General features: G+C 42.1%; 1 protein-coding gene across 1 annotated transcript; it reads right to left on the reverse strand.

Annotated features, from left to right (window-relative positions):
- Positions 1-3,479: 3,479 nt before the first annotated feature.
- On the reverse strand, positions 3,480-17,679 carry LOC118218910 (NLR family CARD domain-containing protein 3-like). The gene is made up of 8 exons (XM_035401663.1): positions 17,586-17,679; positions 13,672-13,761; positions 13,230-13,340; positions 12,746-12,856; positions 12,169-12,205; positions 7,811-8,153; positions 5,068-6,895; positions 3,480-3,628 (listed from the first exon to the last, which is right to left on the reverse strand). The coding sequence occupies exons 1-8, from the start codon at positions 17,597-17,599 to the stop codon at positions 3,610-3,612; spliced, it is 2,553 nt and encodes an 850-aa protein (XP_035257554.1). The 5' UTR covers positions 17,600-17,679; the 3' UTR covers positions 3,480-3,609.
- Positions 17,680-18,845: the final 1,166 nt, after the last annotated feature.

Genomic DNA, 18,845 nt, shown 5'->3' on the forward strand with positions numbered 1-18,845 from the left:
TGGACTCATCAGTGCCGCACAGAACAGCTTCACTCCTGAATCGCCCAGGTTATTGTAGCTGAGGTCCAGTCTCTGTAGTTTACAGTTTGGACTCATCAGTCCAGCACAGAGCAGCTCCACTCCTGAATCTCCCAGGTTACTGTGGCTGAGGTCCAGTCTCTGTAGTTTACAGTTTGGACTCATCAGTCCAGCACAGAGCAGCTCCACTCCTGAATCTCCCAGGCTATTGTAGCTGAGGTCCAGATCTCTCAGGGCTGAGTTTGATGACTGAAGAGCAGAGGCTACAATTTCACAGGACATCTCTGTGAGGTCACACCTGTTCAGTCTGCAAAGAAGAGTTTATATATTATTGTATGTTTAAATAGCGCAGTATCCTGTAAAATCTGATATGTGCAATGTAACAGTAATCGCAAGTGATGAAGAGTGATATTGAGGATTTAAAGTTACTGATGCTCTGAGGAAAATGACTTTGCTACACTCTCCAACTGCAGCACTTTTGGCCTGAGAATTAGACGTCCTGTTGGACAGAACTCTGACAGTTCTACAGATGAAATTCTTACCCAAATGGCCCCCTTTCTTCTGACATTTGCCACAGATACAACCAAAAGTAAAGATGCAAGAAATAACACAAGTCTTTCAGTTTGGATAGTGAGTTAGGCTCTGCTTCTTTACTTTTGCTGGTAACTGTGAGAAACTTCCCACAGCATTGCAAGCCAATACACAGCAAAAGCCAGATTCACTTTAGAAACAGGAATGTAAAAAAGTGATCTGTTCACATGTAACCAGGTAGCGCAGTCTGTCTGTTTTGCTGAGGTTATATATAACCATGTAGTGCAGTCTGTCTGGTGTTACATATAACCAGGTAGTGAAACCAAAGCTATGTAGGAACCGTTAATGATCCCTTTGAGTTCCTTTTGTTGGAATAGTGATACATTTGATGGTGCTGTCCAAGGAGACACCATTTAGCTTTTTCCAGGCTTTAGGAAACTTCAGAACCTTGTACAGGCCAGACTTTAGCCTGAGATAAGCCACAGAATTACCTCAAATACAGGCACTTTAACAGTCCCCTGAGAAGACCTCACCCTGACACCCTGACACCCATTATACCCTACATTTCCTCTACTTTCCTATTTTCACTCTGTCTACAGGCACTATTTGATTCTGGGTCAGCCTACACCAGAATAAAGCAGAGACCAAGGTGGCACCACTGGCCTTGTAACATGGTGCATTTACTGCCTGACCTAATCTCACAATACAGTAACACAAACATTTCATTCATAACCACACTTGCCTCTCCCAAACCAAACCCAGCATTACATTAATCATAATGTTGAAAAAATATCTCATCTTCATGAACAATACAAGAGGGGTACAGACTGAGCAGGCTCTCTCTGGTCATCTCTCATTCACAAATTATCTATGCATGGACTAGGGATAAAAGGGGGATTCTTCCCCCCTTTTGAAAAACATGGATTTGATTCAATCAACATTCGTCCTTAACTGACTGACATTTAAAAGGAGGGATTCTTTTTTCTACACAAACACAGTTCGAACTACTTCACCAAACTGAGTTAGATAAGAATAAGTGTAACACTTGTGTTTACTTGTCCAAGTCAAAGTTAAGGACAAATGTTAGTTCAATAAAGACCATAGGGGTGTTTGTATGGCTAATCTGCAAAAAATCAGACCTTGTTATTCTACTAATAATGCGGCTGACCAAACTCAGCTAAAAATTGGATTAATTCATATCAGATCACTAGCCCCTAAGGCAACTCTTGTAAATGAATGAATTACTGATCACCAAGTTGAAATCTTATGTGTAACTGAAACTTGGCTTAAAACTGTATATTGCCTTAAATGAATCCACCCCTCCTGGCTACAGCTATACTCACGTTCCCCGTCTGACGGGTTGTGGCGGTGGTGTTGCTGCTGTATATCATTTTAATTTTTTTGCTACTTTGAAATCCGGCTTCAAATGTAACTTTTTTGAAGTGCTTGTTCTCAGTTTTGCACATCCAGACAAAAAAGCAGTCAGTTTTATCCTTGCAATTGTATACAGGCCACCAGGGCCATACAGTGGCTTTTTACTTGAGTTTGCTGATTTCCTTTCCAGCCTGGTTGTTAATTCAGATAAAGTAGTAATTGTAGGGGACTTCAATATTCACATGGATAGTGAAGGTGATCCTCTCAGATCAGCACTCTTGTCTATCACTGAATCTATTGGCTTCGATCAACATATACATCAGTCCACACATTCTCATAACCATACTCTTGATCTGCTCTTAACTTATGATACAGAAATAGCAAATATAGCAGTTATGCCTAAAAACCCTGTGCTATCAGACCATTATTTAATTACTTTCCAACTTTCACAAGTCTGTCATGTGTCACCAGATCCTTCATTCTACCTTATCTGTAAGCTTTCCTCCAGGACTGCAAATGCTTTTATTAATGAGCTCCCAGGCTCATTTGTGCACTGTGGGGATTTTCTTGGCTCCCACCCAAACGCATACAAAAATGCAAGCATTAGCTCAATTGATCAGCTGACAGACAACATAAATTACATACTTTCCAGAACCCTGGATACTATCGCACCTCTTAAGAAGAGGAAAGTCCGCTATAAGAAATTAGCACCCTGGTACAATGACCATACTCGTGCTCTCAAACAAGCTTCATGCCAACTTGAGCGCAAATGGCATTCAACTAAATTGCAGGTATTCCGTCAGGACTGGAAAGACAGTCTACTAACTTATAAACATGCCCTCTCCACAGCACGTTCCTCATACTTCTCTACTTTAATAGATGAAAATAGAAACAATCCTAGGCACCTGTTTAACACTGTTGCCAGGCTGACCAAGAATCAAGTTGATCCATGTGCCTCAATATCATTTAGTAGCAATGTCTTCATGAATTTCTTTGATGACAAAATTATAAAAATCAGGGGCAAGATTCAAAGTTCTCCTACCACCCCTCATATAGGGTCTGCCCTTCCATCCGCTCAACGCATGGATGCAGAATCTTCAGAAGAATCTTCAGAAAGACAGGTGGCCTATCTGAACTCTTTTGCTCCAATAGATCTCATGGAGTTTAATGCCATAGTTAATTCCTCAAAATCTTCTACTTGTCTTCTAGACCCTATCCCTAAGAAGCTTTTCAAGGAGCTATTACCAGTGATTGGAACACCAATGTTACATATTGTCAATGTGTCTTTAGCATCTGGACACATACCACAGACTCTTAAACTTGCAGCCATCAAACCCCTTCTTAAGAAGCCAAACTTGGATGTGAATGACCTGTCTAACTACAGGCTTATCTCGAACCTCCCTTTCTTTCTAAAATACTAGAAAAGGCCATTTCAAAACAACTTCGTTCATTTTTGCACTCCAATCATATATTGGAAGTTTTTCCAGTCTGGTTTTAGACCCTCTCACAGCACTGAAACAGCCCTGCTCAAAGTACTCAATGACCTACTCCTCGCTTCCGACCATGGCTGCATCTCTGTACTTGTGCTTTTAGACTTAAGTGCGGTATTTGACACAGTTGATCACCTCATCCTTCTGGATAGACTTGAAAATCTTGTAGGCCTCCTTGGACAGGCACTCTCTTGGTTCAGGGTTGCTTTTCATCACTTGAGAAACATCTCAAAAATTCAGAAAATACTGTCCTTACATGATGCAGAAAAGCTAGTTCATGCTTTTGTTACTTCAAGATTAGATTACTGCAATGCTCTTTTGTCTGGATGTGCAAATTCCTATCTGAAAGGGCTCCAGCTAATTCAAAATGCAGCAGCTCGTATTCTCACTAGAACAAAGAGATTCGAGCACATCAGCCCAGCGTTAGCATCGCTTCACTGGTTGCCAGTTAAATTCCGAATAGACTATAAGATACTACTTCTTACCTTTAAGGCCTTACATGGGCTTGCCCCTTTGTACTTAAATGATTTACTTCTTCCTTATATTCCCTCACAAACACTCTGTTATTGTTATTCCTACAATATCTAAAAGTACCATAGGTGGTAGAGCCATCTCCTATCGTGCTGCCCTCTTGCGGAACAAGTTGCCTGCCCATGTTCGGGGCGCAGACACTATCACCTTATTTAAAGCTAGGCTCAAAACATATATTTTTAGTCTCTCTTATATTTGAGAGGCAGGAGTGGGTGGCGGGCATAGTTATAGAGTCTCTGGTAGACTGAGCGGTTAGTGCTGTCACTGGATCATCATTGGTAGTGCTGTGTTAAGCTGAACTGGTCATGGTCTGGTGATGACTGTCTCAAGCCTGCCCTCATGGCTGTGTTGGCCCCTGCCTCCGTTTCCCTTAGCTATGCTGCCATAGCCTTATTCTGCCGGGGTTTTCCTTATCGCACGTGGGCACCTCTGTTTCTTCTGCTCTGCTTGCTAATCTACCATTTGAACCCCCTAAGAATGTTTTTCTTCTCGTCTTCCTCGGCTCTGGGCACCTGCCCGGAGCTCTAGCCCAAATTTGCTGAGCACCCCCCTCGACCCGCAGCTCCAGCCCTAGACCAGCTAGACCAGCTGGGCACCCCCGCCTCCTGCCACTTTTGATTTTCCACAACAAACCGGTCCCTGCCCGCGGCAGATGGGTTCCCCCTCTGAGTCCCCTATTTTCTGTGTCTGTCTAATTTTGTGTAATGGAAATGTAGCTTGTATTTTTTTATTTCATGGGGAATAGGTTCGTCTTAATACTGTAACATACTATACCGTCTCTTCATTTAAATCTGCAAGTTGTATGTTTGCACCATTATTGATCCATCACATTGGTTTGCCTAACAAGGAATTTATGATGTATTTAATAATATCATTAAAGATGATACCAGTTATGTAAATTAAATCTAATAAAATACATTTTACATGTTGGATACATTTTTTTTACATTTGATGGTACTTCTGTATTCATTAAATGAGGGCACAATCTGTTAAAATAGCTTGACTCAAAAATCATAATTCTCACTTGCCTGACAATTTTATTGTATTCTATGTTCACTTTAACTATGAAGTGTTTATAAAAACATGCTGTCATCATCTACTTTAATAATTACATAATACTCACATGGCCTTCCTGCAGTTCCCGAGTACTGGTAGCAGTCTCTCATAACCTGTTGTTGATGTGTTGTAGGTCTTCAAGTCAAACTCATTTAGGATCTCCTCTGACATCAGTAACATAAAGGCCAGGGCTGAACATTGGTGTGGTTCCAGCTTTTCATTAGAGAGTCTTCCTGATCTCTGGAAATTCTTGATTTCCTCCACTAGAGAGTTGTCATTCAGTTCATTGAGACAGTGGAACAGATTTATGGTCCTCTCTGCTGAAGATTCTTTTTTGATCCTCTCCTTTATGTATAATACTGTTTTCTCAATGCTCTCTGACCTGCTTCCTGTCTGTGTCTGTGGATCTGGTACAGGTGATCCGCTTCCTGTCTGTGTCAGTATTCCTCCTAATAGAGTCTGAATGGAGTCCAGAGTGAGGCCTAGAAGGAATCTGAGGAAAAGGTCCAGGTGTCCATTCTTACTCTCTAAGGCCTGATCCACTGCAGTCCTGTGTAACTCAGACAGCTGCACTCTGTCACTGCGAGTTTTTGATTCTTCTGCTCTGAGTACATTTCTGTTCTCATTCACACATGAATGAAAAACGAACAAGGCAGCCAGATACTCCTGAATGCTCAGATGCACAAAGCAGTAGACCTTCACCTCACCCAACCCACACTCCTCTTTAAAGATCTCTGTGCACACCCCAGAGTACACTGAAGCTTCACTGACATCAATGCCTATATCTCTCAGCTCCTCTTCATAGAATATCAGATTGCCCTTTAACAGCTGTAGTAAAGCCAGCTGCCCCAGTTTCAGGATGATTTCTGTATTTGATGCTGACATTTTCTTTGGGGTTGTCTCATTGGTGCCATGATACTTCTCATTCTTCACATTAGTCTGAATGAGCAGGAAGTGTGTGTACATTTCAGTCAGAGTTTTGGGCAGGTCTCCACTCACTTTATCCAACATTGTCTCCAGAACAGTAGCAGAAATCCAGCAGAAGACTGGTATGTGACACATGATGTAGAGACTCCTGGATGACTTTACGTGTGAGATAATTTTGCTGGCCTTGTTCCGATCTCTGATTCTCTTCCTGAAGTACTCCTCCTTCTGTGGGTCATTGAATCCTCGTACCTCTGTCACCTGGTGGACGCACTCAGGAGGGATCTGATTGGCTGCTGCTGGTCGGGAGGTGATCCAGAGGAGGGCAGAGGGAAGCAGATTCCCCTTAATGAGGTTGGTCAGCAGCACATCCAATGATGATGACTCTGTTATATCACAGCAAATCTCATTGCTTTGGAAATCTAGAGGAAGTCGACACTCATCCAGACCATCAAAGATGAACACAACTTTGACTTCATCATCTTCAAAACTTTTGATCTCTTTCAGTTGTGGAACGTATTGCTGCAGAAGTTCCATGAGACTAAATTCTCTCTCCTTTTTCAGATTCAGATCTCGGAAAGGAAGAGTGAAGATGAAATCAATGTCCTGATTGGCTTTTCCATCTGCCCAGTCCAGAATGAACTTCTGCACAGAGACTGTTTTCCCAATGCCAGCGATGCCCTTTGTAAGCACAGTTCTGATTGGTTTCTCTTGTCCAGGTGAAGGCTTAAAGATGTCATTGCAGATGATTGCAGTCTCCTGTGTGGTTTGTCTCTTGGATGCTATCTCAATCTGTCTGATCTCATGTTCATCATTGACCCCCCCACTTCCCCCATCTGTGATGTAGAGCTCTGTATAGATCTCATTGAGGAGGGTTTGGTGGCCCTGCTTTGCTAAACCTTCAAATATGCATTCAAACCTCTTCTTCAGATGAGTTTTCAGTGCCTGCTGTGCTCTTTCTCTGAATTCATCTGAGGAGAGGAAATATGAGAACCAATGTTTAAAATAACAGAAATAGACAAAAAATACTTATGCAGTTTTCAATGTTTTACACAGCTCTGAAAGTGTTGCACATTAAGTTGTAGCTATACCTATGTAGTTAAATTGTAACTAATTTGGTAACAAGAGGTTATTACTGATTAACGCCAATGTAGGAAACATGGAACAGTTAACAATATTTTTGATTACACATGCGAAACAAGGCCAGCCCTGTTACATCTCTTCTGTTAATATGAAATAATTCTGTATCATGAGGACACATTGTGAAATTAACAGGCAAGGTTTACTTGTTATGTATCATGAAGATATGCCCTATATGCTATAACTGCACCTTCAAGTAGTGTTGCCCATACCTCTAGTAGTGTTTCACACTTCTCACAAACTGTTGTACACACAACAATGAAAACATAAAAAGGATTCATTTCCATTTCAACATTCAATTTCTCAATTGTTCATAGTATGATGTGTCTTTATGGTAAATATGGTTTTCATGGGTCATGCAGTAATTTAATTATCTTACAATTATTATGATCGGTGCTCTTTAATCCAGGATAAAACCTCAGGGCAGTCAGTCTGATGGGACAGTGGTTTAGTAACTGGCTTTTGATCCCAAGGCTCCTGGTTTTAAAGTCTTTTGGAAACATTTAATCTCATGTGCATTTGATTGCCCCCATTATTACTGCTGGATGCTATATTTGAATTGAAATGCCTTCCTGTACATGTTGTGTGTGATGTTTTTTGTATGCAAGACTGTTGATGTAAAGCACTATTATCAAAGTGTGAATACTATAAATCAGTACTCTGTTATTTTGTACTCTGTTATATTTGTTTGCTAAACTCATTTCAGCATTCTAATGGCCACAGCAGCAATGAGAGAAAATTCTTACTGTGCTGCTCATCTCTCTCCAGTGGGTCAGTGACATCCTTCTTCTTCATGTTCCTCAGGATATGGAGTGTGATCTTCAGAGACCCCTCAATGCCACAGGTCTCCAGCATCTTCTCAACTATGTACAGGGCTTCAGGATCCTCCTGCTCTCTCTCAGTGCATTCTGGGTAATCAGCAATTTGATGACTCTCGAACAATTCCTTCATCTTCATAAACGTATCCAGTAGAGAAGGATCTTCTGTTCTTCTACTATAAAAGCATTCTGGGCAACCCTGAATCAGATGGCTCTGAAACAGTTTCAACTTTTCAGTCTTCTTCAGCGTCATCAGAGTGCGCAGGAGAGACTGAAATAAACACATGAAGAGGTGTGCTGTATCAGTGTGAAATAAACACATGAAGAGGTGTGCTGTATGAGAGTGAAATAAACACATGAAGAGGTGTGCTGTATCACTGTGAAATGGTATGGTAATGGATGGTAATGGACTGCATTTATATAGCGCTTTTATCCAAAGCGCTTTACAATTGATGCCTCTCATTCGCCAGAGCATTTAGGGGTTAGGTGTCTTGCTCAAGGACACTTCGACACGCCCAGGGTGGGGTTTGGACCGGCAACCCTCCGACTGCCAGACAATCGTTCTTACCTCCTGAGCTATGTCGCCCCTTTTTAATAAACACATGAAGAGGTGTGCTGTCTCAGTGTGAAATAAACACATTAATAGTTTTGCTGTATCAGTGTGAAATAAACACATGAAGAGGTGTGCTGTATCAGTGTGAAATAAACACATGAAGAGGTGTGCTGTATCAGTGTGAAATAAACACATGAAGAGGTGTGCTGTATCAGTGTGAAATAAACACATGAAGAGGTGTGCTGTATCAGTGTGAAATAAACACATGAAGTGGGTTGCTGTATCAGAGCCATGGAAACAAAGCCTTGCTTTATTATGGGTGGCAGTGTAGTATAATGGGTAAGGAGCTGGTCTCGTCAGAGGTTTGATTCCCAGGTAGGACACTGCTGTTGTACCCTTGAGCAAGGTACTTAACCTGCATTGCTTCAGTTCATATCCAGCCGTATAAAAGGAAGCAATGTAAATGCTGTGTAAAAAGTTGTGTAAGTCGCTCTGAATAAGAGTGACTGCTAAATGCCTGCAATGTCTCATGTTTTCTCTTGTAGGAAGGCCAGAATAGGAAAAGATACTTTAGAACACAACACGCAGCAGGTCTAAAGCTTATATTCGAAATGCAGCTTTTGCTCCTGATTTATGTTTTTTAGGGACACTACTTGTGATGAATCATCAATGTCCTTGGAATAATTTAGTTGTTGAGCTGAATTAAGTTTCTCAGTGCAATACATTTTTTAATGCTAACTATACAAACTGAGTGCTGAGTGTCCATTCTACCTGCCCCGGGAGTTTCCCTAGTGATCACTAGGGCCGTTTACATTTCACCACAAGCGGACATGACGAGGCTTTGTCGGTGTTACATGATGTGCTAAGCGGACTGCAGACCAAGCATCCAGACGCTGCCCTCATCGTGGCAGGGGACTTCAACAAGGCAAACCTTTAAAAAGTTATGCCAAACTTTTACCAACATGTCAAATGTCCTACCCGAAAGGACAAGATACTTGATCACTGCTATTCACCGTTCAAGGAGAGATACAAGGCTACCTCTCTACCATCAGACAAATCAGACCATGCCGCCATCTTCCTGATAACAGAATACAAACAACGGATGGTACGGGAAGAGGTGGTGTCGCGAGAGGTCAAGCGCTGGACCGCCCAATCAGAGGCCACTCTACAGGACGCACTGGACGACGTCGACTGGGACAGGTTCCAGTCCACCTCTGATGACGTCAACGTGTTTACGGAAGTGGTGACCGGCTTCATTACAACGGTGGTGGACAAAGTTATCCCTATGGTGAAAGTTAAGTGTTTTCCTAACCATAAACCGTGGGGTGACAGATCCATCCGCGTTGCTCTGAACGCACGCACCACTGCCTATAACGCGGGACTGGTGTCTGGGGACATGACGGAGTACAAGGCGGTGTCCTACAGGCTGAAGCGAGCAATCAAGGATGCGAAGCATCGCTACAAGGACAGAGTGGAGTCTCAGTTCCAGCAGCGAGACACCCGACGCGTGTGGCAAGAACTACGGGACATTACAGACCATAAGGGCAGATGCCCTCCTATGGTGAGAGCTGACATTACTCTGGCAGACGAGCTGAACTCTTTTTATGCACGTTTCGAGGCTAACGATGCTAACATTAGCCCGGCGGCTAGCACAGTTAGCGTGTATAACACGAGTTCCCCCCCTGGAGCTGCAAGCTCACTTGTCCTGTCAGAGCACTATGTGAGGAGAGCCTTGAAACAGGTGGACACCAGGAAAGCAGCAGGGCCAGACGGAATCTTCGGACGAGTCCTCAAGACCTGCGCTGATCTCCTGGCTCCTGTGTTCACCACCATAATCAAGCTCTCCCTGGCCCAGTCCATGGTCCCCACATGCTTCAAGAGGTCCACCATTGTCCCTGTACCCAAGAACGCTTCCCCAGCCTGCCTGAATGACTACCGCCCGGTAGCACTCACCTCGGTGGTGATGAAGTGCTTTGAGAGGCTAGTCAAGGACTACATCTGCTCCTCTCTTCCCAGCACCTTGGACCCTCTGCAGTTTGCTTACCGCCCCAACAGATCCATGGACGATGCGGTCTGTCAGGTTCTGCATGCCACTTTCTCTCACCTCGACAACAGAGGGGGGGCTATGTAAGATTGCCGTTCATTGATTTCAGCTCAGCTTTCAATACCATAGTCCCCTCCAGACTGGCTGCTAAACTGACTGACCTGGGACTGAACACCTCCGTTTGTGCCTGGATACTGGATTTCCTGACCGCCAGACCCCAGGTGGTTAGAGTGGGTAAGCACACCTCAAACTCCCTCACCCTCAGCACTGGAGCCCCCCAGGGGTGTGTGTTGAGCCCTCTGCTGTACTCCCTGTACACACATGACTGTGTGGCCAGGTTTGAGTCCAACACCATCGTCAAGTTTGCTGACGACACAGTGGTGGTAGGCCCGATCACCAACGACGACGAGAAGGCCTATCTCCAGGAGGTGGCAGACCTGTCACTGTGGGGCCAGGACAACCGTCTCTTCCTGAATGTCAGCAAAACCAAGGAGATGGTGGTGGACTTCTGTAAGAAGAAACGGCTGAGGACCGATACCCCTCTTCAGATCAATGGGTCACCGGTAGAGAGGGTGAGAAATTTCAAGTACCTCGGTGTCCACATCACAGAGGACCTGACATGGACACTGCACACCGACACTGTGGTGAGAAAGGCAAGGCAGCGCCTGGATCACCTCAGACAGCTGAGGAAGTTCAGAGTCTCCAAGAAGATCCTGAAAACCTTCTACTCTGCAACCATTGAGAGAATCCTGCTGGGGAACATCACCGTCTGGTACGGGAACTGCTCCTCTCTGGACCGAAGAGCCCTGCAGAGGGTGGTGCGGTCAGCTGAGCGTACCATGGGGACCACACTCCCCACTCTGCAGGACCTGTACCCCAGGAGGTGCTTAAGCAGAGCAAAGAGGATTAGGAAGGACTCTTTCCATCCCAACAACGGACTGTTTGAGCTGCTGCGGTCAGGCAAACGCCTACGCAGCCACAGGACCAGCACTGAGAGACTTAGGAGGAGCTTCTTCCCTCAGGACATCAGTGCTTTTAACTGCACTGCCAGGACAACTGTCCTGGAATAGTATTTTCACCTCAGGCACATAGCACCTTTACCTCTATGTACACTGCAGCACCTTACCATCCCACGGTTTACTTTGTATTTTTCATTTTTCTTTCTTGTACTTATTGTATGATATATCATAGGTTGCACTGCTTCGAATGACTTATTTTAGGACTTATATTAGGACTTACTATTTTTACTTAATTGTATTGTTCGTATTTTTTAAATAACTGCTCTTTATATTCTTCTCTCTTTTAATTTGTATTCGTATCTTATATTATTTTATATTATTAGTCTTATTATTATTATTTATTTATTTAGTTATTTATTTATTTTTCTGTATATAATTATTATTGAAGCATTATGTTGCACAGTCTACAAGGAGTTTGTCACACCAGCATTTCACTGTATGTACATGTATATGCATGTGACAAATAAAGCCTTTGAACATAAAAACAATCTGTTTGGAGTCATCCACTGCCATCGTTTATGGATCCTAAAAAAGAATCCAGTCTTTCTGTGAGCCAAAGAGGGCCAGATTACTTTTTATAAACTTTAATAAACCTGATTAGATATTCAATCTGACCATCTGAAAGTCATATTAACTTCAAATAATAAAATATAAAAAGAACATATCATACCTGTTTTGAGGATAACAGTTTATTTGAGCAGTGAATCCTGTGAATAAATCATGAGACACAACTTAGATAAACTCTTTTACTGCAGCTCTAACTCACAGCACATGGAGACAGAGCTTCCAGTTAAACTCATCCTCTTACTGCAGCTCTAACTCACAACACATGGAGGCAGAGCTTCCAGTTAAACTCATCCTCTTACTGCAGCTCTAACTCACAGCACATGGAGGCAGAGCTTCCAGTTAAACTCATCCACTTACTGCAACTCTAACTCACAGGACATGGAGACAGATCTTCCAGTTAAACTCATCCTCTTACTGCAGCTCTAACTCACAGCACATGGAAACAGAGGTTCCAGTTAAACTCATCCACTTACTGCAACTCTAACTCACAGCACATGGAGACAGATCTTCCAGTTAAACTCATCCTCTTACTGCAGCTCTAACTCACAGCACATGGAGACAGCTTCCAGTTAAACTCATCCTCTTACTGCAGCTCTAACTCACAGCACATGGAGACAGAGCTTCCAGTTAAAATCATCCTCTTATTGCAGGTTTAATTCAATACGAACGTGTTTCATTACCTTTGATCACCTCTGAACTCTCCTCTGAAGTCGATTAGAAGATCAATTGAACGGTCACTCTTCATAGACAGACAGCTGGGTACAGGCGACCCTGCCCTCTCTACCCAAACCCTGTGAACAAAACATGGATACAGAGCTTCCAGTTAATCTCATCCTCTTACTGCAGCTCTAACTCACAGCACATGGAGACAGAGATTCCAGTTAAACTCATCGTCTTACTGCAGCTCTAACTCACAGCACATGGAGAGAGAGCTTCCAGTTAAATTCATCCTCTTACTGCAGCTCTAACTCACAGCACATGGAGACAGATCTTCCAGTTAAACTCATCCTCTTACTGCAGCTCTAACTCACAGCACATGGAGACAGCTTCCAGTTAAACTCATCCTCTTACTGCAGGTCAAACTCACAGCACATGGAGAGAGAGCTTCCAGTTAAAATCATCCTCTTATTGCAGGTTTAATTCAATACGAAAGTGTTTCATTACCTTTGATCACCTCTGAACTCTCCTCTGAAGTCGATTAGAAGATCAATTGAACGGTCACTCTTCATAGACAGACAGCTGGGTACAGGCGACCCTGCCCTCTCTACCCAAACCCTGTGAACAAAACATGGAGACAGAGCTTCCAGTTAAACTCATCCTCTTACTGCAGCTCTAACTCACAGCACATGGAGACAGAGCTTCCAGTTAAAATCATCCTCTTGCTGCAGCTCTAACTCACAGCACATGGAGACAGAGCTTCCAGTTAAACTCATTTTCTTACTGCAGCTCTAACTCACAGCACATGGAGACAGAACTTCCAGTTAAACTCATCCTCTTACTGCAGCTCTAACTCACAGCATATGGAGACAGAGCTTCCAGTTAAACTCATCCTCTTACTGCAGCTCTAACTCACAGCACATTAACTCTCTGATTCATGCATTTTTACCTCTTTCCCGCAGGGCCGTGGGTTCCATCCTCAGTCTTGGTCTTCTCTGAGGAACTCATTTTAGAAACAGCGCCCCCTGTCTCAGGACACCTGAACACACCAGATCAGATTCACAAGTGGGTTCTGACCCAAATTGGCAGACCTGTAAATACACACAAGAAGAACATGATAACACACAGACATAATAATACACACAGACACACACATACATCAAATCTCGTAGAACAGACAGGGACAAATCTGGAATTTAACTGAGCCATAAACTTGTACAGTAATACAATTCCTTCCAAAATATTCTGCACCCATGATAACAATTACTAAGACCACCAGTACCAGTGCTGAGGTATATTTTCATTGTCCAACATATGGAATATATTTAATGATATAATGGAAACTACCAAAATGACACATTTCTCAGATGATACAACAATTCTACAAAAATTGTGCATCACAATTATTGGCACCGCTGTATTTGGTACTGTGTGCACCCTCCCCTTGCAGGGATAATGGCACTGAGTCTTTTTACATAACGTGTTATAAGACCAGAGAACACATTGGGAGGGATTTTAGACTCTTCCTCCACCCACAATGTTTCCAGATCCTGATGTCTTTGTTGATCCGTGCTTATGGGCCATGCTGTTCAATTGAGTCACAGGTTTTCAGGGAGTTTCAGGAGTCTTTAGACTGTTGTAGCCATTGCACAATGATGCTTCTGCATCATTAACCTTTTTATTTGTGGATTTTAACGTGGATTTGGGGTCATTGTCTTGCTGAAAGATCCACTAGTTTCAGTATACTGGCAGAGGTAGTCAGGTTTAGGGCTGAATTGTCCTGGTACTTGGGTAGAGTTCATGATGCTGCTTTCCTTAACAAGGGCCCGAGGACCAGGGTGAGCAAAGTAGCCCCATAACATTAAAGATCCACCACCGTATTTTTCTTTTCAGTATATGCATCCTTAAATCCATCCTACATCATATTCCTGGACATGGTTGTGCGAGGGACTGGAGCCTCTCCCAGCATGCATTGGGCAAGAGGCAGGAAAAACCCTGAACAGGTCACCAGTCCATCACAGGGCACACACACCATGCACTTACACACGCATACATTCAAGCAATTTAGTGTCTCCAATTAGCTTAACCTGCATGTCTTTGGACTGTGGGAGGAAACCCATGCAGACACGGGATGAGAATATGCAAACTCCACACACACCACCATGCTGCCCTCCAGCAGTTTTAAACTTCTTCATTATTGCCCTCACAATAGTAACTAGCATCTTCAGTTTATTTTTTGATCCATTGCCTGATTTTCAAAGGTCAGCAACCATTTTCATTTCGTTCGTCAATTATTTGTCTTTCTCTGCGGTGAAGATGAAAAATGGGTTTCAGAAGCAGGTTCTCAGTTTAATCCTCCAGTGAAACAGGAAGCCATGGAAGGCCACAAGAGTTTCTCTTAATATTGATGTAGATTTAGTTTGATTTTATTTATAAGAATCTTTAGGGGTGCCAATTATTTTTATATATATTTGGGAAATAATAACCCTACCTGAATCCAACCGTCACACTAGAGGGCGCCAGTTCCCCCAATCTTAGTTTGTTTTCTGTGCCTGTTTAGTGCTAATTAAGGTGTTGTGTCGCAAACATTTAATAGCCTGACCAGATTTACATTACAGGTATCGAACTGATTTATGACTAGTCAAAGAGCCAATTTAAGATATCTAACTGCATTTTCACTCAAAAAACTTTTAAGATCTCAAATTACATTTTGCTAGTAAGATTGAAGTTACTTTCGCCATTCAGTTGTATGGGACCTCCAATTAAAAGATATCTACAATTAAGTTTTGACTATCCAAAACATGAATTCCAGATACTGTATCGCCATTTCAATTATGACTAGTCATAACTCAAATTAGAGATATCTCCACATTAGTTCTGACTTAGTCATAATTTCAGTTAAAGATCTTTCATTCCTCGTGATTTAAGAGGTCAGGTAACAGGGGACCAGGACCCAAACGCAGAGTGGGAAAAACACCAGGAACTCCAAAAAGGCAAATCCAATCAAAGACTTTACTCTCATACAGGTACCAGAAGCAGGGAACAAAACCAAGGCCACTTTCAAAAACAAAAACAGCAGAATGTTCAAAAAAAAAAAACCACAAGGAAACAGAACTCAGGCAGGGCAGAACGCACAGACAGAACCGCAGGCAGAAACAGACAGACAGATACTCTCAGGCAGAAACACACGGAACCAGCACACAAGTCAGGAAAACAGAGAACTTACAGTAATAATCTCAAAGATTTTCATTAAAATAAATGTCTGTTAAGTCACTATCTATCGCCGAATTAGGTAACACAATGGTGATTGAGCCTATTATTATGTTAATTTATATTATTATTAATATAATAATTTATGATTAAAGAACTGGGTGTCTGTGGCGACATTCCCGAAAGATGTTCATACCGGGCAAAAGGTGGATAAAGAACGTCTGTGGAAATTGATCATCACTAATTCTACCCCAGGTCTGCTACAGCATTTTAACCCAGCTCGGCAGTATAAAGACAGCTTAAACAGAAAAGGGCAGAATCCTGACAATATCTAAATGAACTTTTTTGGATAACTGAATCTAAGATATTACTAGCCAAAATATGGCAAGCCATTTTAACATCTAATAACCTGTGTGGTCTCACATTACAGATATTTTAAGATATCTCTAATTATATTTTGACAAGTCAAAACGCTCATTAAAGATATCTCTAATTAGATTTCGACTAGTTTTGACACTAAGTTCTATGTAACTCCAATTAAAGATATCTACAATTCAGTTTTGACTATCTAAAACGTGAATTCCAGATATCACCACTTAAATTATGACTCTTACCATCTTACCCATAGTCGGACGGTACACCGAGCAAAACCCGTGCCGTCAAGCCTAGTTCATGCATGTCTATTGTCAAAACCCCTGGTTCTCGCGCACCAATCAGAAGCCAGTACCCAGTGTTAGGACGAATTTAGCGAGCCAGTCTCTTTTCTCACTTCGTTCAGCAGAAGGAGGAATTTGGACAGGTTGCCAATAGACGGACGCTTTTTCGCTATTTTCTTATAATAATGTGTGCCTGCGTTGTTCCATGTCCGTTTACCCTATAAACAAACAGCTTGAAACAAAGCACCACTTGTCACAAACACATACATTTATGAATTGTAAGGTCAGCCAACCTTATTTTTTTCCTAGTGGGAAAACTAGAAGACCTTTTGGAGAGAAAAAAGAACAAATATTTCAAGAACAAAAATTAACCTACCTTTATTCTTGGCACATTTAGGCTATAATCAGTAAACTGTCAACTGTGACAGCAAGGTTTCTTTTTCCCTTCATTTATAAAATTAAATATTACTCTTTCTTATAAGGAATGATCAACAAAAACAATTACAAACCAAAACTATTTAAATAAATAATGGAAAAATATAACAAAAAATAAATAAAAATAATTTGTAGACATCATTCGTTTACCTTCAATATAAAAAGCGAATGTCAGCTCATCTGTGTTTTGTACCTGAGCGTGAGACGTTGTCATAATTTTTCCCGACCGTGAAAACTGCCTGACTTGTTTACATTTTGGACAGATGTGGCTAGTTGGTAAATCTGTCGCTGTTTCCGTCGCAGCACTTTCGAAAGCGTTATCCTAAAATTTCTTCTTACCGTGAAGAGTGCCTGACCCGCAACCGTAGTAATGTGTTAACACAGCGGCACAATTATATCGAGAAAAAACGCTATATTCAACTGCGAACCGGCACGAGCACCAGCCCAGAACCAGCACTAGGTTCGCAGTGGTGGAAAAGGGGTATCATCAGATTCACGCCGTGTTAAAGTAAATGCTTCGTCATATTGGAGGTGCTTCCTCCCTTGCACGAAATATACTTACTGCAGGTGTTGCATTTTGCTGTGTCGTTATCTTTTTTAATGAAGCTAAGCCAAACTTTCGAGCGTTTGCTGCGGTCAGCCATGGTCCAGGATGTAAACAGATTTAATCAGTAAAAAGTGTCTGTTCTCGCGTGCTATGTTGACGTACTGCGTAACAAATGACGCGACGTTAGGTCCGCGTAGCTGGTCTTGGCAGATAAGTGCAGCTTTTATGGACTGTAAAATGCTTCCTGCAGTTCACTCGGGAGCGCGACTGAAATATGCATAAGTTAGGAACCGAACTGCAGGATCGAAATGCACGTGCCTTATCGAATCCACGGTTCTTGGAAATTTGGTTCTTGATACCCAACCCTAATTTTACCTGCTATGTACCTCTTTTTAAGATGAGTCTTGAATAAAGTTGAAAAGAAATGAAATATAGAGTAATCTCTGCCTAATATAATCACTCCACTGTATATTTTGCCTCAATATTGCAAACCAATTAATTTGATTTAGTAATGGGAATGATTTCCTATAAAACATAAAAGAATAAGTAACAACCTCTTAATCGTTTAATTAAAAACGAAATCCGGGTTTATACGGCAGCGTCAAAATGTCAACAACGAGCGACAATTGACCTCCGTCTCGCTAGGCTACCTCCTCACGAGGTCGAAATGTTCATGGAATATCAAAAATACGGAAGTTAACTTTCTTAAAGGTTATTTCAATATTACTTTCTGGTCTAAATGGTAGGCCATGTTCGGACTCCGTGTGAGCTCTTAGCTTATCAGGCTACGCCTTAAACCCACCATTTTATTGCCAGTTGCAGTTGTCAGTTTTTCTGAATTACGCGGGTTAATGCGATTATACTTGCAAGTTCCCATTTCTTCCCGCATCCCTTTACCTTCAGCATCTCTTACCTCAGTTCCACTCCACAACAGACTGTTTACTCCGTTTTTTACATTAAATTTAATTCCTTTTTTCCTGGGGATTCTTTCTCCTCCGTTATTAAAAGGACCGTTAAGTTTCAGTTTCTCTTTTGGACCGCATTTCCTCACTTACTGGCTGAACTGAATGTTCGATGGGCGGAGTTTTATATATCTCATAAAAAACACGTTTTCAACGTACAAAAAAAAGTTACTCTCACATACAAGACCAGTCCAGGCCTGCCATTAAAAGTATTGATCTCAAAATGACGCCAAGTTACGGTACTACAAACAATATAGGCTATCTTGCGTCACCGAAATTAAATAAGATGTATTCCAAAGCAATGCTACCCAAT

The sequence above is a fragment of the Anguilla anguilla genome, chromosome 19 (genome assembly GCF_013347855.1).
Source record: "Anguilla anguilla isolate fAngAng1 chromosome 19, fAngAng1.pri, whole genome shotgun sequence".
NCBI classification, from domain to species: domain Eukaryota; kingdom Metazoa; phylum Chordata; class Actinopteri; order Anguilliformes; family Anguillidae; genus Anguilla; species Anguilla anguilla.

What these genes read in the sequence shown, in the direction of transcription:
- LOC118218910 (XM_035401663.1), bottom strand. An exon ending in AACTGTTATCCTCAAAACAG is followed by an intron (nt 8,154 to 12,168) that starts GTATGATATGTT and finishes TGTTTATTTCAG; the next exon opens with TCTCTCCTGCGCACTCTGAT. An exon ending in GGAGAGAGATGAGCAGCACA is followed by an intron (nt 6,896 to 7,810) that starts GTAAGAATTTTC and finishes TCCTCTCCTCAG; the next exon opens with ATGAATTCAGAGAAAGAGCA.